At 46.9% G+C, this 21,396-nt stretch overlaps 1 protein-coding gene and 1 long non-coding RNA gene across 2 annotated transcripts in view; both read right to left on the bottom strand.

Annotated features, from left to right (window-relative positions):
• Positions 1 to 1,514: 1,514 nt before the first annotated feature.
• Positions 1,515 to 3,448, bottom strand: LOC149342194 (uncharacterized). Its single transcript, XR_016283014.1, has 3 exons — positions 3,034 to 3,448; positions 2,435 to 2,551; positions 1,515 to 1,799 (listed from the first exon to the last, which is right to left on the bottom strand). It is a non-coding gene; the product is annotated as an uncharacterized LOC149342194 (long non-coding RNA).
• A 4,990-nt stretch (positions 3,449 to 8,438) lies between these two features.
• LOC149342193 (uncharacterized) overlaps positions 8,439 to 21,396 on the bottom strand; it is a 68,840-nt gene continuing 55,882 nt past the window's right edge. The window contains exons 3-5 of the mRNA XM_089542123.1: positions 15,558 to 15,887; positions 14,894 to 15,052; positions 8,439 to 11,195 (exon numbers count right to left, since the gene is read on the bottom strand). Of these exons, the coding sequence (XP_089398249.1) occupies positions 10,722 to 11,195; positions 14,894 to 15,052; positions 15,558 to 15,887 (963 nt within the window). The 3' untranslated portion in view covers positions 8,439 to 10,721. The remainder of the gene's footprint in view (positions 11,196 to 14,893; positions 15,053 to 15,557; positions 15,888 to 21,396) is intronic.

The following is a 21,396-nucleotide window of genomic DNA, read 5'->3' as shown; positions in this document are numbered from 1 at the left end:
CCTAGTGCAACAATACACATTGACGAATATGTCTCGTCTACAAAGATAAGAATTTTTTTGGGACAGACTCATCTTTCATAACCGTTTGACAGTGGTGTACATGCACATTAGTGTTGCCTAGTTTGCAAACTTAAGTAGCCAGCAGTCGCCTTTGCTAAACAGAAAAATGGCAGCACGTACACTGATATGGTCCAGTCACACTAAGGGTTCAGGGGGTGAGCAGGTTGTCTCGGATTTTTCATAAAATGACCAAACAGCATCCCCAATTTGCATGAAGCAAAACGCAAGGGAACATGTCAATGAAAATGGGATCTAACAGAGTTTCACTGGGAGGACAGGTGGGCAGTGATCTTCCAATGCATGCAGAAAAACAACACAGACCGCAAATCCTGGAAAGAGAAAAAAATCCCAAACCTGGGAAGACCGCCTGAGTAACCCAGAAAGATCAACAAAGTTTACTACCACTACTACGACTATTATGATCCATTTCCAGTAGAATTATTGAACCGGATCATACCGTTCCAGCTACAAAATGCCATTTGGAGCTTTATTATTGAAACACAAATTACGTCCAGCTGCATAATTTATGCCTCCATTTACCTTCAACTGAATTAATGTACAATTTCTAGGTTTTCGTCACAGGTACAAATTTGAGCTAGAAGATGGGAATGGGTACACGTGTCAGAGCGCTGGCCAGGCTTTGCATTTTCATCTGAGAAAATGACCGTGAAACAATTACATGACTTTTCCTTCAGGAAAAATAGTTCACTGCTGTATAACTACGTGCAGCATGTGAAAGAAGCAGACAGAGGCAACCAAATGCCATGAGGCAAAGCATGTTGTGATCTCATCACACAAACAGTGCCACACAAGATGTATTGCACCCTGAAGAACAGATGTTGTAAATGACTAGAGACACAGCGACCATGCTGTATGTTGAGCATGTTGTGGACTGCTGGCTCTCAACAAACACCAAAGCAAACAATGCATTGGTGAAAGCATGTCCAGTCAACACCCAGGTGCTGGAAGGAAAACATTTTGGTGCTTTCCTGTCCTTCACTGAACTTAAGCACCAAATAAAATGTGCGTTGTGTACAAGCAGAACACGTAGGGAGGCACCACACGAAGGGATGGCACTTCTTCACAATCACCAAAGCATGTGTTGAAGCATGCACTCAGCAAGTTGGCAGACGGTAGGCTGAAAACACTTGGGGCACTTCCTGACTCACACAAAACTGCAGCACCAGACAAAAATGATTTCTACTGTCATGGATATCACCAATATGGTCCTATTCAAAGAACAGCACCAAAATGATGAAGACTTCATCAGCTTCCTGGCAGTATGCTATCAAACTTGAAGCAGAGCAAATGTATGCTGATTACTTGTGGCATAGCTACACGTGACAATCACGGCAGTGAGTGCAATTCTCGAAAGCAGCTGCTGATCATGCACTTCCTGTCTGTCAGGTAGAATCCAAATGGTGCTGTGTCCTCCTCCTTGCTGTTGATGTTGGTGCTCCTTCTGTTATCACCACCTGCCAGTGGTGTCATGGTCCTGCAGCTGAGTGTGGATGAATATGTTGTGTTGCACAGTGCAAGCTCCGCTGACCTTTGCAGAGAACTCTTGACCATGGCGTACCATGACCATGACACCTTTGCAGACACCTCATGTAATCGTTCAGGAACCCGGTATCACCACCCAGCTAGGCAGCCAGTCCAGCCGAGGGGTGAGCGAAGATGAATCTGGCATCATGGCTCCCGAGCACACGAGACCCCACGGTGAGAGTAGTCCACCACATCTGCATAAGATGCAAACCATCACCTGCACATTAATCAACGCTGTGCACTGAAATCTTCCAACGAGCTAGACATTGCGTTTCCAAATATGAGAAATTGTTGAAGCCTCAAGTTCAACTATTGTCTAGTTTTACGCACAAATGTAAAATACGCTGACTGCAAAATCAATCATTAGTATCAAAACGAAGTGTTGCCATATAGCTAGAGGTACTTGATGACACATTTCCCAAACTGATGGATACAAATAATTAACACACACTTTATATACTCAAGAAAACCACCACAGAATGCACTGCAAGGAAGGGCACAAGTTCAACTGTTTATGACTACCATGAGTTTTTTAGTATATGCATGCTTTTTCATTTTGCACCAATTGAAATGAGGCTACCTTGACATTGCGGTCACTAAGAGAAATCCAAAGCCAGAGAACAACACTGCGTGTCACCCACACCTATCTCCACTGTCACCTGAAAAGTACAGACATGATTAATTTACATGTGGTTCTATTTACACTGTTCTTCCTTGCTCAATAAACTATATATAAATGCAGACAGATATCATTAGCCGCATGCAATCTTACTGCAGGCAAACATGCTATCCCTTCATGCCTGCCACAACACACTAAGCACATGCTCACCAGTTTAACGATTTCCATGCGGGCAGCACATGGAGAGAGACTGCACATAAATGGGTCATGGATGGATCCCGCACAGATTCTTGTGAGCTGGAACCTTCACCGGCAGGAACACCACACCTGTAAATAAAATGTACAAGACTCATATATATTTGTTTTCCGTGTGCCCTTAGAGAAATAATTTTTTCCACCCTCCTACGGTAATTTCCACGTGACTGCTGCGTAACTGATGATGTAACACTGTTATGAAAATTTCAGCTTGAATAGCGAAATCACTTTAGTGTGCTTCATTAATAATGCTTAAGACAGGTTATAGTATTCTTTTACAATGTCACGCATTTTTTTTTTTTTTCACACTTAAGGAAACGACGCCTTTCAGCTGATTTCACCGATGCTGCCTTTCACATTCATCAACACCAAACACAAAGAAATCGATCAACGTACTAGCATGCTAGGCTTTGTTTTCTCAACTTGGCGCTGTGTGCAAAAACTGAAACACAGTATGAAAAAAGCAACGCGAAGTGCCGAATACAAATTTCGGATTCTTGTTTTAAAGTCATCTCCAGCATGCATGCGAAAGGAATGAGAATGATGCTACACACACACGGATGTCTCGTCAAGAAGCCCGACACATTCCTGGAGTTTGTTGCTCGGCCGCGCGAACACCTCTCGTGTCATCCGCTCATCACGCGAGGCAAAGCCCATCCGTTCAGCGACGTTTCACAGCTGGCGATCGTCCCTCAGAGCTCGACAGTTCGGCACTGCTTCTCGCCGCAATGCATCCTTGCATAGCCACCACATATATGCCTCGTCAGATGATTGCACAGACGAGCTGTCTAGTCAGAGACAACTCGAAAGCATCGCGGTGACCTCGAAAGTCGCTCACCTTTCCCACTTCTAGGGTTTAACAAACGACGAATGAATGCAAGGAGCAGCAAATCGCAGCGCCGGCACCGCCATTCGAGCAATTTTCGCGCTTCACTAACCGCACGGACGGATGATTTCTCACCGCGAGCGAAGGGTTTGCAACGAGAGAGCAGTTAGCGCCCCCATGCGGCTGTACGCTTAAGCCTTCACTATTAACGCTCTCGAGGGTTACTTATTTCAGATGAGCTCTTACAACGCGATATCATTACATTGTGCAATCAAAACAAGACTTTTGTAAGCTTAGTTTTGTCTTGAAATAAATACCCGTTAAAATGCGGCTACCTAACGCCGTATAAATCAGCATTTCACTAACTCATTTGCATGATTCGGGTACCTTTCGCCGGGCGAAATGATGGCGGCGAATTTCAGCCATTTTTTGCAATGGCGGCACAACGTAAACGTGATGAAACGTCATTCTGACATCACTCCAAAATGTGTGCCTATCACGTGATTTACGTGATATTGTTCCAACCAATCAGATTTTAGGAAGTTGCCATTTCCGGTGTGCAGCTATTTTCTCCGAATTGGCAAGTCGAGCGCAAGTGCTCTCGCACGGACCGCTTGTAGCTTCTTTTCCCTTCACAATCACATATATGTACCAGCCGGGCACCAAGAATAGCGCTACGAAAATGCATTTTCAATGCCACGTCAAATCGACGTCACCGCGAAAAGTGCTCGCGTAACCGACCCTGATTGACACGCCCATTGACGGCGATTGACACTTCTGACAGCCAATCAGAGAGGCAATATGGCGCCGACAGGCGAATGTGAATATCGAGAATAGGGCCCCAGGTTTCGACGTGCAATGCTCGTCAAAAGCGTTTGGCTTTGATCGCTTGCCTGGACGCCGCGGCTAACACGTCACCCACAAGCCGCAAAGGCGTTATGCCACGCATCGCGTGCGCTTGGCAAGCGGCTGTGAACCTACTACGTGCATTCTGTCAGGGTGACAATGAGCGCATCAGTCACTCCGCAGAAGGAAGCCAAGACCATACTCTTTTTCTTTTTTTATTTGCACGTTCAGTGCCATCTGGCGGAAACGGGGAAGCGCCGAACTCGGCCGTGAAAGGGCCCGAGTGTCCGCGCTTTACTTTTATGTTACTCTATGATAGCACACAGCCACTGCCCCGCAAGCTGTCCTTGCCACGCTGACAAAGCTTTTCTTTTTCGGATGTGGTCCCTGCTGCGCAGCCTTTATCAAAAAATAGATAATCAACCTAGTGAGTAAATGAATTCATGATGACTCACAAAAAACGAGCGCACCGAGCAGCCGTACCAGAAGTGGCGGAGACCCACACACACATAAACAAAACGCCTCCTGATGCGCCCATCAGGGCTTTCAAAATCGACGTTCCCGTAGCTGACGATGACTATAATTTTCCTTACTCCGAGCGATAACGCCGGCCGCGGTCTAAGCTGAGCGCCGGGGTTCTCTAGCGAGGAAAGTTAGCACACGGGTTTAGAATTGGGCACTGCATTCATTACGACACGTCACCAGCGGAAGCTTCGCATACGCCATACTTCCTGCGCTCCTCGTGCGCCCAGTTTCGGTCCCGTGCGGGAAAAAGCGTCGGATTTCTTCGCGTTGCAGGGCTCTAGAAATTGAGTTTTTCTTCATTTCAAAAACTGACGTGACATCGTCTTGTTCACGGCATCAAAGTCGCAGTTGGTGCTAACCACCCAGCTACGGTAATTGAAAAGTTAATTAGTGGGTTTTTGTTCATTACCTGGATAATTAGAGGGGTTTTGCAGCGTATTGTGTCCGCCGGAGCAGAGAGTGTGAACCGAGACCTATTTGTTTTGCTATATTGAGCCCGATATTTTCAGAAACATTTTAAAGTGTTCGCTTAAACACCCGGTATATGGTCAGTAAACTCCTAGCGCTGAAACTTCAACGCATTTTCATCAGCATGCTGTGAAACATTGCCATTTCCATGTTAAAGACTGTGCGGCACAATTTAGGATGCCACCATAATTCGTACAGCTAAGTCTCAGCCTCTGTCTCGCTTAATCACCTGGATGAGACTTATAATTACCGTCTACTTTGTCTAAAACCGTTAACTCACGATAGTATTGGTGCCGTCTCATGATGCAGGCGCATGCAGATTTCGATGGCATCAGAGGTGCAGTTTGAGCATTTGCAAAGCTCTGCTTTCTAAACCGACATTACGGAAGCTCGAAGCACTGTATCAGTGGTTGTAGTATAGTAAGGTGTGGTATAATGTAGTGAAGTACAGTGAAGGGTAGTAAAGTACACTAGGGCAATGCTTAGTAGGGTGTCCCAGCTAACTTGGCCAAGATTCTGAAAAAACCCAAGCGTTCTTCAGAACTGAAATCGCGTGGATATTGTTAGGGTTTATCTAAAGTTACAGTACTATTTTTTTTTCGTTCTACTTTAATAATTGGTAGAGATAAATAAATTAACTTTTTAAATATAGCTTGAAACGTTAAGGCGTCCGTAGGAAAGGTGCGGATCTCGACAAATATTGTCCAACCCGGGAACTTCCAACGAGACAGACTCAGCGTGGCCGTTTTTATTCGGGAAGAACGAAAGCGTGCGCAGTTTAAAAAATATCACGTGACAGCGTGCTCCGTGCGTCCGAATGCGACGCGATTACAGCGCTCTCATCCGTGCTTTGTAAGAATCATCACTCGCTTCGCGCCTTTCGTGCTGCCCAAGAAAGAGCTTCGCGTTGGACTTGGTTCCAAGTTAAGCGCTAGTGGGTTCGTGCGGCAGTCAAAAGAAAGCGGCTCCCGTTTTTCAGCGTAATTCAGACGACGTTATTAAGCTTGTTATAATGCGTCTTTGTTGGGGTCTTGTTCCCAAATGCATTCTGCTAACGGGAGAGTGCCATTATCACCCCAGGAACCGGAGCCGCACTTTCTTTCAACTGCCACCCGAACCCACTGGCGCTTACCTTGAAACCAAGCACAACGCGAAGCTCTGTCTAGGGCAGCACGAAAGGCACGAAGCGAGTGGTGCTCTTTACAAAGCATGGATGATAGCGCTGTAATCGCGGCGCATCGGGCGCACCGAGCGCGCTGTCACGTGGTATTTTTTTAAAACTCCGCGGGCTTTCGTTTAAGCCGAATAAAAACTCCCACGCTAAGTCTATCTCGTTTGAAGTGCCTGGGTGGGACAATATTTGTGCAGCTCCACAACTTTCCTACTGACGCCTGAACGTTTCAAGATATATTTAAAAAGTTAGTTTATTGATCTCAACTAATTATTCAAATAGAACAAGTAAAAAAAATGGTACTGTAACTTTAGATAATCCTTAACAACATCCACGCGATTTCAGTTCTGACGAACGCTTAGGTTTTTTCAGAATCTTGGTCCAAGTTAGCTGGGACACCCTGTATATGATTACACTGTAGCATTGCATGGTTTGGTATACAGAGTGCCTCACCTAAGACTACACAATTTTTCAAAATAGGCTTCTTGAGTTAGAAGAGAACTTTTTTCGGCATAGCATTGTAAGCAGTGCAGTACTTCAGAATACAGATAAGACGAACTAACTAGCAGGCTGGTTAACTAATACTACTACTGTTAGGCCCCTACTACTGTCAGGCTCCTTAATTGTTGAGAGTGGTGTATCCAGTATAGCGTTACTGGATGACAGCTGCAGACAGCACTGCACTTCCTCTGCGCACAAATATTCGCCACGTGGCGCAAAGTTGATAGTGTAGTATTGTAGTGAAGTTCTTAACTTGAAGCTGCTATACATGGCCGAAAAACTTGCCGAAAAATCAGAGGGGACACTTAAGCTCCTCCTTAAGAGTATGACGCGATAGCGTATTTGGTGAATTCCCATACATGCAGAAGGTCATTCTCTATTCTATGCATTTATAGATCCCTGGGAGCCTTCATACCACTCCTGGAGCAGTGGTGCAGCGGTTAAGCGATGCGCCACTGCCCTGCGATGGCAGGTGCTCCCAGCGGTGGGCCTTGTTCGGCCCAAGTTGCTCTTCCCGAGCGACCAATCATTAATTTAATTGAACTGCCCTTCACCACGGTGGGCAGTTTGTTCACTATCCGGTGGGCAGGTTGTGATGGCGCCGCAGGGTCACGTGATCTAGGTGGCCAACCTGCCTCCTGGGTTTCTCTATGGCCAGGTTTCCTGGATAATGGGGCCTTTAATTCTATCGCTTTAAAAAAACAGGCCATAACGCAGGCCATGACGCACTATCTGCGGGTCCAGAACAGCGCTGGAGGGACTGAACCAGCGCTTAAAATAGAAAAATATTCCCGTTCAGTTTCGCGAGTTTGAATATGTCCCCACAGGTCGCTATGTTTCGTTGGGCCGGGCATGGCTTTCAAGGTTAGAAAGTGCTTTTGATGCGTCAAGATGCATGGTAGTATTCCAAGATAACATCATCGAGATGTTTTTGGCGCAGTTCAGTGTACCAGCTTTATTCAGTCGAGCACGCTCAAACACATTTCTGCCATGTGACAATAAATTTATTGCGATTTTACTGCATCGGAAAACATAGGGCATAAGAAGCAATAAAGCAGAAACAAAAACATCAACAAAAACTTACAAACAAGAAAAAAAAAAAGCACAAAGCAGAGCCCGGCATGGCAGGACACCGCCAGAAGTCAGGCACGTCGTTCCGCATCCACGCTGTTTATAAATATGAAAGATCTTCACAAAAAAAAAACGAAACAAAGAAGTGCAGTCACAGAATAAAGCAAATGTGACACAAGAGACCTCGAGGAAATCGAACTGCATATCTGGAAATCAATGCGGAAGAAGCACTCAGCAAGTAAATTATCTTTCATAGGAAAAAAATAGAATGAAAGGAAGAGCCACAAATTTTACAATTAGTACAGGATCAGAAATATAATGGTCACAACTGGACAACGCGAGAAACAAATAAAATGAGAATGATTGTCGTTAAGCAAATAGCCTTAAATAACATTGCGACGCAGCAATTTTTCTTTGCCCCGTTCTTCAACGAACAGGGCAAGGTATAATTCAACACACTGTCTCATATTTGTCTTTTTCTTTCATAAAAATTATCTGGGAAATTAGATATAACTTTTTTTTGCACATGCATAAGTGGCCAGGTCGACATTGGTTCGTCATTCTGAGGAGTGAGTGTGCTCTGCACGTTGAACTCCGCTTGCTACTAAGCTTCCAGACACACCTAAAACTTGCAGTAAAGGCGTTCGCACTGTAATAAGAAGTTTCCATTTGTACTGCATAACGATTTGGTTATCGTCAAAACGTCCTCCCTCCACTGACAACGACTCTAACTGCGCTCTGCTTTAAGTGCAAGTTTGCAACGCAACCCAGCAAGAGCGTTTCTTTGATGTGACGCTCTTAACACAAGACGCATAGTTGTATATAGAATAGACATACATATATAAAACTTGAGTAGCGTACTTTGTACATGCGTGTAGTAAGAGAACTCAAAGAGCGGTGACCACTAACTACCTGAAGCACTCGGTGGCAGAGCCCACCTTCCCGGTGATGATGCTCGTGAGGCGGAGAAGCAACGTGAAGCATTTGCACTGGACAAAAAGATTCCAAAACCACCGCTGCTCACTTAGCAGCCTACGGTAGCTCGTGAAATATATTTTACCGCAAACACAAACAGTTACAACAAAACAGAAGTCGCAGCTACAGCTGCACGGAAGCGCCTTTCCTGGGCATAAGTTGAAGGAAAATATAATCAAGAGATATGGATGCCAAACTTTCAGCGTAATATATATGCAGCGGTTCGATGCCGGACTTTGCTTTGGTCACTAGCCGTTAAGCGGTAACATGGCTACATGAGCTGCCAATCTTCCAGAGGATAACCATGAGTTGTAAACTTGGATGTTGCAGTGCATGGAATTTTTTTCTGACGGTAATGCCGGAAATTGACGCCACAGCTTTTATACCATAAAATAAAGTTCTTTCACCAAAGACTCAGACGCAAATTCAGCTTCACCATTACCAAGTCTCCCTCCCCCCTCTCCAAGAAAAGAAACTGCAATGACAGCCGTGCGTTAGAGCAACCCAATGCGTGTGCTTGGACAAGCCGCGAGTACTATCCAGTAAGCAGGTGCATTTGGCCTCGTTTAGATTCTCAAACGAATATGTAGTTAAAAAGCCGCAGAACTAGGCACATTAGGGAGCGTGAAACCGTCTTAAACTGTAGTAACCTTGCTGTAGCTGTGACTTCAGGTAAAGTAGCGTACGCATCTGACCGCATCTTTGTGACCTTGCATCCGTTTGTATCCATTTCGGCGTGTCATACCTATTCAGCTGTTCACAGTACGTGGCAGTGTGGCGCACTATATATTGTACACCACAGCCGCGGAATATACTTGCCGTATTCTGAGGACGCTAAGCATTGTCCACAACCCGCTTTTCCGTACACTGCTATTAACTCACAGCTACTAACACTTGCGTATCGTATTCATGTGTTAGCACTCGGTTCACAGTAAAAGGCCCCATTCAACGCGATATAGAAACCCACCCACGCGGTGAATTTGCTATGCCCAGTCTTACAGTTTGTTAGCATTGAAGTGGAAGCTACTTTACTGTGCGCCGTGCTGTCACGACTGCCGAAGTTATGGGTGCGAGCCAGTCCCGAAACATTGTTACGTGCGATTCGATTTGATAGATCGGCCTATGACTCGCTAGCGACAGCTGCTGCTTGCCCTTTGGAGCCGCCAAATTGTGAGACAGGGCATAGACGTTTAACAGACTTCACCATACCTGTACCCTCCAAAGCGTGGCATGTGATGACTGAATCCGCATAAAAACGTTAAAAACATATTCCACACGCACAGAAATACCCACGAAGGTGTTAAATACGTTTTTCCGCGCTGGAATGCTGACTGGCGTACAGCACACTTCACCACATCATGAACTACGTCAAGAGTACGGCCGCGCCAAGTCTGGTCTTGTGTGATTGCCCCAGCGCAGTGTTTGCGTAGGCCTTGGTGATCTACGGAACTTGCTCAATGCCTGACTTGAGCGCAGCGGATACCGCACTTTGCAAGAGCTTTTTGTGGCACTGAACAGGATGCCACAAGCACGCGCGATCAGCCTCCCAAGACGCGTGGCAAGTTCTAGGTAAAAAAAAAAAAAATTAACATTCTTAGTCGAAACTCTCGCACTTTCGCGCCCAGTTCACTGGTACGTAAAACCCTCGGCAAGTGCAAGCACACACCGACCTGCACAACAGGTATAAAGGCTGGACAGCCTAGCCCCAGCTGTTTGCGTAAACCGAGCTGGTAGATGCTGAGTTGCCTCGACCTTATGCTAGCGGGCCAGCCAGCGCAGGCAGGTTGGGGGACCGACATTCAGTATCCTCATTGGCGACTTCTCAAGACGTACGGGGAAATAATTTAGAGGCAACGCGCTTAGTCCTTGTAGACGGGCACATCGACGGTCCTCACGCCTCCGTTCTTGGTGACTTGAACGACACGGACCCGAGGGCCGGATGTCTTGGGGCGCGGCTTGTTGATGATGGACTTCTTGAAGAATTCGGCGGGCTTGCGACGGCGCACCTTCTTGACGGTACGAGCTGAGCCACCGGCTGCAGCCCCACTGCCGCCAGCGCTGCCGCCCCCGCTGCCTCCGCTTCTGACACCGCCGCCGCTTGCGCTTCTGGCGCTGACGCCTGCGCTGCTTCTGCCGACGAGGCCGCCTGCGTAGTCAATGTTGACTGGCGATGTTCTGACACCGCCGCCGCTTGGACTTCTGGCGCTGACGCCTGCGTAGTCAATGCTGACTGGCGATGACCCCTGCGTGGCCACCACGGGAGTTACGATGGGCACGACCGCAGCAGGCCTTGCAGCCAGGCGGCGGAACGAGGGCTTGCGGAGCACTGGGACCTGCGAATTTGAGTGGCGTGCCCAGAGATGGCGCTAACGTCATTGGTAGCCATGTCAGGATAGGGAGAACGTTAGACTACAATTGCTCTTGTCTTCTACCACACCGCGTCGACTAGGACGTAAACTAATCCAACGCTTGATTTACCAAACAAGGGGCTTCTGCCACGATCCAGTTTATCAAGTGAGAAGGTGTCCCAGTTTACCGATATCACCAAACATTATGAAGCACTTTGTTTGCAACAAGAGAGCACTCTTTTCGCTGTCGTATACCGACCTCCTTCAGGCGATGTTAAAAGATTCATGGACTTTGTGGATAACCTACTCGAATATGCATCCTTCGAACGATTGCGGCTAGTTCTTGGTGGAGATTTTAATATTAATGTTACTGCAGGTAATACCTCTTCTACTGAACTGAACAACAAACTTGCAGCCTGTGGGTTTCAAAACGTCATTAAAACACCAACGCGTGTCACATCAACAACTGCATCGGTTTTGGACCTATTGATTACGAACAGCAACACACCAGTAACCGCAGCCGGAACCGTCAATTGCAGCCTGAGTGATCATTGTCCTGTTTTTATGGCTTATTCAGACGTCGCTGTGGGTCGCAAACCTTCTCGTTCAAAGTTCATTTTTCAATCTATAAATGACACCAGTCTCGATGATTTTAGGAACAAAATTATTAGCACTGACTGGTCTGAGGTTTTTGCAGAAAGTACTGCAGATAAAGCATACGACACTTTTATGACTATTTTTTCTGCCCATTACAAGGCATGCTTCAAACTGAAATCTGTTAGGCAGCGTCGATCGATAAGAAAACCTTGGATCGGCATCGAGCAGGTAAAAATGATTGAAGATAAAAATAAGCTTTTCGCTCTGTTCTTAAAAACGCGTAAGCCTTCCATATTTGCAGAGTTCAAGAAACTACGCAATCGAATCACATCAGAACTAAGGAAAGCCAAAGTGCAGTACTTTCAGCAGCTGATTCAGGATGCCTCGACATCTCGTCCTGATCGGATCTGGAAGATTGTGAACGACGCACTCGGCCTGCGTACAGCTGCGCCTAATCAGTTTCAGATGACTGTCGAAGGTCAACTGCTTACTGAAGGTGCTCTAGCAGAGCATTTCAACACCCACTACATAACTGCCATGACTAACAATGCTGCTCCTTCTGTAACGTCTTGCGTCCTTGACGACAACCTCTTGAACACTGTTTTTATGGTGCCAACTAATACAGCTGAGGTTTACAACATATTTACGTCACTAAAGAACAGTAAAAGCCTTGACATAGATAATATCCAGGTCCGACCGGTCAAATACGTCCTCGACGTCATCTGTCCAGCCCTCGTACACATTTATAACCTTGCTTTGGAGACGGGTTTTTTTCCACTAAACATGAAACGCGCAAAAGTTTCAGTTATATATAAAGGTGGCGACAAAAATGATGCTGCCAACTACCGACCAGTGTCAGTTCTCCCAGTGTTTTCAAAAGGTCTTGAAAAAGTTATTCTGTCTCGTCTCGACCCCTTTTTTACCAAGCATAAACTTCTTTCTGAATGTCAGCATGGGTTCAGAAAAGGGTGCTCTACCGAGTCTGCCCTTTTGATTCAAAAGGAATTGATACTCAAAAACATGGATGCAAATAAACTAACGCTTGGGGTGTTTGTAGATTATAGCAAAGCTTTCGACTGCCTCAACCATACTGTTCTCCTTAATAAACTGTATCACTATGGCATTCGGGGCATACCCCATTCACTCTTAAAGTCATACCTTGCAACACGCATGCAGTCTGTAGTTATCGATGGCAGTCTGTCGTCCTTTAAAGAAATACCATGCGGCGTCCCTCAAGGCAGCGTTTTGGGACCGTTTTTGTTTAATATCTATGTGAACGATGTGGTTCGTATTGATAAGCATGTCAAGTTTGTTTTGTACGCTGATGATACCAGCTTGTTTTTCACATCAGATAATAGTTTTCACCTACTGCATACCGCTAATGAAACTCTCTGCAAATTGCTTGATTGGTCGAGCAAAAACTGTTTAAGAATAAATCCTAAAAAATCAAAAGCCATTCTGTTTGCTTCAAAAAACAAACCAGTAAGTTTGATTGGCGGGCTCCGCTTGGGCAGCTCTACAATCGATATAGTCAAAGAGCACAAGGTTTTAGGAGTGGTACTATCGCACCGTATGACTTGGGATGCGCATATACAGCAACTGGTGAAAAAACTCTCTTCCGCTGTTGGCTTAATACGTCGATCTCGAGATATTTTTCCAACTAACATTAAACTTCAAGTTTTTCACTCCGTCTTTCGGTCCCACATTAACTACTGCACGTTAATTTGGGCCACGACTACTAAAAGAAAAACATAACTATACTACATAGGCTCGAAAAGAAAGCTGTTCGTTGCATTGCTAATGTTTCATACTTTCACCACACTCATGACCTCTTTACTCAGCTCAAGTTGGTCAGTATACAACAGATTTACGATTACCGTCTACTATACCTGCTGTACTTCTCAAGTGTATCTTACCAGCAGTTCCTGAAGGAGCTGTGTACTCTTACTTTGCAAACTCGCACATATCGAACCAGAGCGTCTGAGGAATGGTATGTACCGCGGCCACGCACTAATTATCTTCTGCAAACATTAACGTACAACGTACCATTTCTATTAAACAAGATTAAAACACAATTTTCTGGTTCCATTGCCCTAACGCGCACCGCATTGCGCAGCATGTTTGTTTCTGGGCAATTTTCTAAGACTGTTTTATGATTTTGAGTGGTAATTGTGAAATTGGGCATACAGAGTGAGTGTGTGTGTGTTTGCCTTCTCATCGGGATCTCATGGGTAAAACGCTTTATGGTACTAATTTTTATTCGTTTGTTGCGTAGTTTTATTGTAGGGCACATTGTTATTTTGTGGCGTAGTTAAGTTGATGAATGAAGTCCGTGTATTCCATTACAATATTCACTTGCATTTTAACTATTGTACTCAGTAAGTAAGACAATGTATGTGTTCTGTTGCACATTTCATTTGTATTTGAATTATTGAAGTGTATATGAAGTCGCTGCTGCCAAAATGGTTCCCTGACCTAGTCAAGCTGTCCTCACAGCTTTTTGTCACGGAAGCCATCAACATTGTAATGTTGAAAATAAATTTTTGATTTGATTTGATTTGATTTGATTTGATCCCATTAAAAGGGAATGCCGATAAAATCAACCTTATAATGCATTTCGAAAGTCAATGAGGTCATTGAGAACATATGCAAAGGCTTTTTAGTCGCTTTCAGACATCAAAGCGACACAAAGGGCTTCATAGGAAAACCATGCCGAACCCCATTTTTCCGACGAAAAGTGTCCAAGTAATACATGGCTTAAGTAAGGACCGCCCCACTTACCTCTTCCAGGGTGACTCATAATTCCGCCCCTGGCTAAAAGCGAGGGTTAGTCGAAAGGACTACGAGTCTATGATGACACCTTTTCTGCATAAAGCTACCAGGGAAATATTTCTCATGATGTGTACAGTGTTAACATAGTTAAAGCAGCCGTCTAATTTTGATGGTGACATTCCGCTGCCTTTCTGGCAGCATATCAAAGTTTCAGAAGGCGGCAAGAAAACTACTCTTAAAAACTTTCGCCCCATTTGCCGATAATTTCGAAGAACCTGCCGGTTTTCTTTCCGGATGTGTGGCGCATTCCGTACCTGCTGGGAGTATGCTTGCTCGATGGGTCCGTGCCTTGCAGATATTCCGCCGATTGGGTAGAGCGAGTGGTGCACGGGCACCTTCCTCAGCGGAGTGGCCACCAGCGCTGGGGTAGCCACTAAGGCCGGTGTTGCCGCCACTGGGGCTAGACGGTGCACCTGCGGAGTGCCACATTTTTTATCACACTGCTACCATTCGAAGACGACATTTAAAAATTCGTTTTCATTTGAGCGACAGACATTACTGTCTGGCGCGTTCACATCCGCCAAATATTTGAAGAAGAATATCAGCCAGTTGAATTCTCCCGCGGGGCAAAGGCCTATCTCATGAAGGGATGATCATCCAGTTAGCCCAGCTAACTTCATAAACCTGATGTCCACCTGAGCTTCTTCCGTTTTGAGTTTACCTCCTCTTGTTAGCCTCAATCCATAACAAACCACCCCTAACCTGCTGCTTTCATTAAGTCTCCTTTGTCGTCTTTGTTTTAGCTAGGGTGGCACCAACTGATATTTCTTTGTCCACGCTGCTCTCAGTTTGTTTTTTAACGGCTATGTAGAGTTAATGCTATCTTGTGATTGATATACACTGACTTGAAAGCAGTGCTCTCGTCTTCTATGCACCGTTACTGATGCATGCTCGTCATAGAGGAGACAGTGCACCCACCGGTTGCGGCCGTGGCGCCACCAGGCGGTAGTGGTGCGGCGCGGCGGCTGCGGCTGCGCTGGCGATCTGCGCGGCGTGCGGCTGCTGCGACTCGATGCGCGCCGAGGCCGGCGCCGAGTCTTGCGTGCCCGGCTCGTTGGTCTTGACCCAGGCGCGGAATCCACGGTGGTCGGCCACGTACTGCACCTGCCGGAACAGGCCGTACGCGTCCCGGAAGCCGTACATGCCGGTCTTGACCCCGTTGCCGGCGTCCTGCTCGTGGCGCGACTGCCGGTTGCCGTACTCATCCTGCGTCTCGTAGCCGAACTGGTACGGCTGCGGAGCATACACCTGCGCGGGGGAAGCAAAGAAAGCACCGGATGTGACGTCATGTTGGAGCACGTAACAATAGTTGTTGCCTTAGTGGCATGGCACATAGCCACGAAGGGCGTTTGGCCAGGGTTCACTGAGCAGGGCCAAGAGAAGAGAGAACAGTGTTTGCAAGCTAAGGAATGGGCTTTGCGTAATAGTCAAAGATTAATTCGAGAAAAACATAGGAAACAAGATTATAGAATTCAATATATCAAAATTACTGAGAGATGTTTAAATTTGAAAAATTTTGGAAACAGTCAGCAAGGGACAATAGTAGATCTTCAGTGAATAGTGGACCTTCAGTGATATTCGCATATTATCGCACAGCCTTGCCAAAAAAAGGGTCGTCACCACCCATCAGTAATAAATGCCGCTCACTGCTGGCGTAGCAAAGATATTAAACTTCGATTTCCTCAATGTTCAGGTTTTATACCTCCCTCTATCCTGACGTGCCTGAATGGCGTCACCCCAGCGAGGGGCCCGACAAGATTTTCGTCCTCGTCCTCTAAGAACCATTCAGCACACACTTCAAAGAGGTGATCCTGCTGGCGGAGCGCGCGGTGCAATATGTAAATTAAGTTACATTGTATAGTTGGCGTCCTGAGAGAACGTATGTTCAAGGTCTTTGTGCCGCTGTTATTAGCCTTGAAGTAGTTGCAATGTTCGTTCTATGTTCAGCAGGGCGCGATGGTACATATCGGTTCATATGCGTTGGCAGAGTTTGTTGAACTCCGTGAACCTACGATAAACTTCAGGTATAAGTTTCCACCCATCTCGTCTTGTCTATCTTGTGTACGCCTATTCTGAGCCACCCATTATTTTGCATCCTTGTTTTATGCGTTTGACTAACGTTAGGTGGTCTGCTAAAGCTGTCGCTAGTGTGGACCAAGTAGACGCGAAGACAGAAGAGATGTCCTCGTCTTGATTGTGGTAAATATATAAGTAAAGGAAATGTTGTTATGTTTGTGGGGGTGCGCCGCTAGTGGATATATACTGTAAGTAAGGAGAAAACAAGGTCAACAAGAAGAAAGGTAGGTAGGTCGACCTGAGGTGTACTGCCGAAACCTGTTACTTTAGTCCGGAGGTCTGGGAAGGAAGGCATATTTTTGTAATACGATGAAGATTGCAAGAGTGGGCAAGCGTAGTAGGGCGGCAGAAAGTTAGCTGCGCGAATGAGATTGAAATGTTTTAGTATTAGCTGGCACAGGACCAGGATAACTGGAGTGATATGGGAGAGGTATTTGCTCTGCGGTTGGCGTAATAAGGCTGTTGATGATGAAGACGACGACGATGAGGATACATTGAGGTTGAGGGCGAGTCTGTTACACAAGTGATTGTTGGAAATATTCATAGCCGAGGAGACAGGCCCCACCGTGCGTAATAAACCAGCCTGCCCCGGACGGCTCGTTAAGCAGATTTGCATTACGCTAGCCGACCAGCAGAAGGAGGCCGACAGCAATGGCCAGTTCCTCCCACTTGCGCACGTACATTCAGGGCAGGAACGAAGTGTACGATCAGGTGATCACCGAGCTGGCACAAATCACAGTCAGAAGAGTCAGTATGCATGACGAGGCCCATACACAATGAAGTAAATACGGCGCTAAATCTTGTGCAAAGCAGTACAGAGGTGTAGTCCCAGCGTTAGCCTTAACGGCGCGTTTAGGCCAAGCCCGCAGAAGCGACTACGGTGATAGTTAAGTTCCGCAGAAACAGCCAAGCGGGCATTGTCTGCCGTCTATGCGTGTAGCTTAGCGTAAGTAGTGAAAGTTATATTTGCTCTCGACGCGCGGGCGTACGTTATTTACCCACGGCCCCAGCCTCGCTGAAAGCTCCGAGTGCTTTAAGCTGGCAAAGAACAAACCGCCGAGCCATTAGGAGTGAAGGCGGAGGAGGAGGAGGTATACCAGGAACGGCCTCCAGATTATAGTGTTTCGCGCAGATCACAACTTTTCGAGCAACGCGATTCACCTTGAAGCTCCGCCCGATCGCATACGCGTTCAGGCAACGCCGCGCGGGCTCTCGTGTTACGAAACGCGGCCGCGGCCGGCAACGCTTTCCTGTGCCGTCCCTCACCGTGCAGTGGCTGCGCCGGCAATCCCGATCGGAGCAGAAAGAGATTGTTAGAAAGCGCTTGACCCAACTTCCATAGGAAAGGGGAAGGAGGAAAGGGAGGGGGAGAGACGAGTTGCGCGCACGTCCAAGCCGACCGTCACGCACAACACTGCAAGCAGCGGCACGGCCGCGCATGCCAAAGAAGGCCCAGCAGTATATATATATACGTGTCCTCGCGTTCAGTCCGCGCTACGCGGCCAGCAGTGCACGCAAACAACAAAGAGACGGCGGCGTGCGGGCCCGTGCATACGTGAATGTATATGGGCTACCGCTGACGGACCGACGTATAAGGCACACAGTTTGCGCACCCGGACACGTCATGTCTGCGCCGCGGTCGCTTCGAAAACAATGGGAATTCACTAGACTCGGTCTGTGTGTGCTCTGCAGTGGCTTGTATAGCCTTGCAGGTGTCACGTCTAGACGGGCATATGCGAGTCGTCGCCACTCACGAACACCGTGTACTATAAGGTCCCAAGGAAGTGTGTGCGAGTGTCTTGATTTTTATTTAGTACAATACGCACGCGTGTATACGCACAAAGGCAAACGGAGCCACAGCGAATCCGGGTACTATAAAAACGGCCTCGAATAGATGGATCTGCGGCACGAAATCATTAGGTTGCTCATAAACATGTCTCGCGTGGCTTGAACTTTTCCCCGACTTATACAGATGGCTTCAATGGCGGCGGGTTTAGCAATCGTTTCTGGAGCGTAATCGCGGGCCGACTTTGGCCAGTTTGTTCGTGGAGGGGACATTGTTTCGCTGCCTGAACGAGTTTTGAGCAATCAGATATGCGCGCCGGGCGAGCACGCGTTGGGGACAGTTCAGCGTCGGCCGTCGGAGTGGACCCGCGGAACTGACCCATTTATTGCGCGAATCGGTGCCGATAAAGGGCTATCTCTGCCAAAGACCCGCGCACGCGCGCTTGTGGTCAGCTGCAGCTTTAAGTACGCTAAACACGCGGTTGCGACGTGACTACGCGCTCGCGCTAGAGTAGCGTCCGTGTAGGCAGAGACGGGGAGAGCAGAAACTAGCGCACGCTTTATCTTTACCTTTTATTTCTATTTATCTTTGAACGCCCTGAATTGAGATTTTGACTTAGCGGTTGCGACATTACACAAGGCTTGATAAAAAAAAATCGTGTTCTCACACCGATAGTGTCAAGCGCACGTCGTTAAAAAAAAAAAACTACAATCAAGCTATGCGCAAATGTTCGATCAGTGAACTGCATAAGTCTGTAGTGATTTGCTTTTGTCCTACCACATCGGCCCGATATCTCTCCACACATGCCGAAACCTCTCGACGCGTTCGAGAATGTGACGGTCGTAAACGTAAGAATCGGCGTTGAGCTGAGCACGGCGATCCCTTTGCGATTGGGGTTCGGGTGTTGGTTTTACCCCCCGCAGTACTTGCCAGCTGAGCCACTAAAGTCCGGCGCCGGATCGTGCTTACGTCGTGCCTTGCCTATAGAGCTGAACGGATTACGAAAGATAAGCAGATAACGACTTGTTGGAAAAGCAGTATAAAGTGAGACATCTGCGTCTGCCGAAACAAATAAGAGAGGAAAATGCGGGCGGATGCGTCTATACGTCTGCTTCAATGCCTCTGAACAAAGGCAGTAAAGTGAGGGACTAGCCACAACCTACACTACAGGCTTTATTTGTTTATTTACATTTTTTGGGTTTACGCAGGCGTAAAAACAACACACCGCCTGTTGAAAAAGTTTATAGCCCACCGCTCCGTAAGGATGAACGGCGCGGTAGACTGTAAACTTGGAATATGCTTGCAGATATATCGACGATTCCTTTCATGTTTGTATTCTCGGCAATTGAAAGCCGCCCTGATCGCAGTACTAAATCAACCTCAGGGTAACATTCCATTTCAACAGCGCGAATACTCGCTCATTTCCGCTCCAGCGTGTAATTCGAGAAAAACAAACACCACAAACATTCCACGTTTTTCTTCTAGTTCTGACCCTTTCTTGCTCAAAGCAAACTGCTTCTATTTCACACCCAAATTTTTTTTTTTTTTTTTTTTACGTTAGAGAGGGGTACGGCGCAAAGTACATAATCGAGAGGGACGGATGAGAAATACTCCAGCAACAATAAAAAAATTCTTTAGTGCAAGGCAGAGCCCCAAACCTTATATCATTTATTTTTCTTCCTCGTCCTTGACAGTTCCACTGCACAGCACGCAGTGTTCCACTTCGCGCCAAGGCACGACGTCGGAGCGGTTTCGTGCGGCGTCGACTGTGTGTGCGTGCGTGTGTGGCTGTTCGCCGCTGCTTTTGTTGCTTTTTCCTTTCGCCGACGGCTGACAATCAGAACCTAGCTGTGCGCGCGCGCGCACCCATTAGATTGTCAGCGCCGGCGCGAAGGGTGGGAAATGGCATTCGTAATAATTACGCTCAGCCACTCTCGGGCAGCGTCCAGCAAAACGCTTGCCAGAACGCTCTCTCCGGCCGAACTCGATCGCGCGCATGCCGCGCGAGCTCGATACGGACACGAGACTGCCGCGCAGCGCGAGACCTTCGCGCCAGAACTTCGTATATTAGCGCCCATATATATTTACGCCGTCTGTGTCCAAGCTGCGCGCTTAAGGTTATATTTCATTTGTTCCCGTGGAACGGTTGGGCGTGGTTCTCTAAATCTCTGCGCGCGAGCGAGTCTGTGGACCAGCCGAGGAGGCCGTACCTCAGGCACAGGTGCGAGGCGTCACTGTTTTCTTGCTTACCCATTCCTATCTGGGATAAGAGCGAACTGAGAGAAAGCATTTTACGCTCCGCCGTAATATGTGCGCCGAGGTATTTGTGCAGTGTCGTAGTGAAGTGGGCGTGAAGCGGTATCTAGGCGCACTGTTTGAATTTGCTATTGTGACATCACAGGGGATTGGCAAGTGCAAGGAGATTCACCACGGATTAACCGGATTAACCTGATTAACCCAGACATGACAATTTCTCGTCTACATTGACTGGAGGGCGCCTTTCAGGAGCATTTGCCACTTTTTCTTGAATTCAATTCGACTATAAGACATCAACAGGCTATGGAGTGAACTAGAATTTACCTATTTATTTTGCTTCTTCATGTGCGCGAGTATGTAAGCGCAGTTCTGTAGCTTTTTGGTCTTCAGAAATCTAGCCTGATTTCCCGTTTTTAATTACACGGTAACATCATTTTTCTTGCAAGTCTCTGCAGGGCCCAGCCTACTAACGACGAAACGTGCGAAGTTTACACCTTTTATCTAACATTTTTATTGCCTGGGCCTTACTGCAGGTTTTATTTATTTATTTATTTCAAGTTACCCTCTTCGCCCAGAGGGCATTACAGAGGGGGAGTGATGCAGTGGAAAAAAAAAAAAACAGTGCAACATACGTAACAA

This window comes from Amblyomma mixtum, chromosome 5 (genome assembly GCF_055824585.1).
Source record: "Amblyomma mixtum isolate Tamu chromosome 5, ASM5582458v1, whole genome shotgun sequence".
NCBI classification, from domain to species: domain Eukaryota; kingdom Metazoa; phylum Arthropoda; class Arachnida; order Ixodida; family Ixodidae; genus Amblyomma; species Amblyomma mixtum.
The sequence above is the reverse complement of the archived record's forward strand: the minus strand, read 5'-3'. Positions and strand labels throughout refer to the sequence as shown.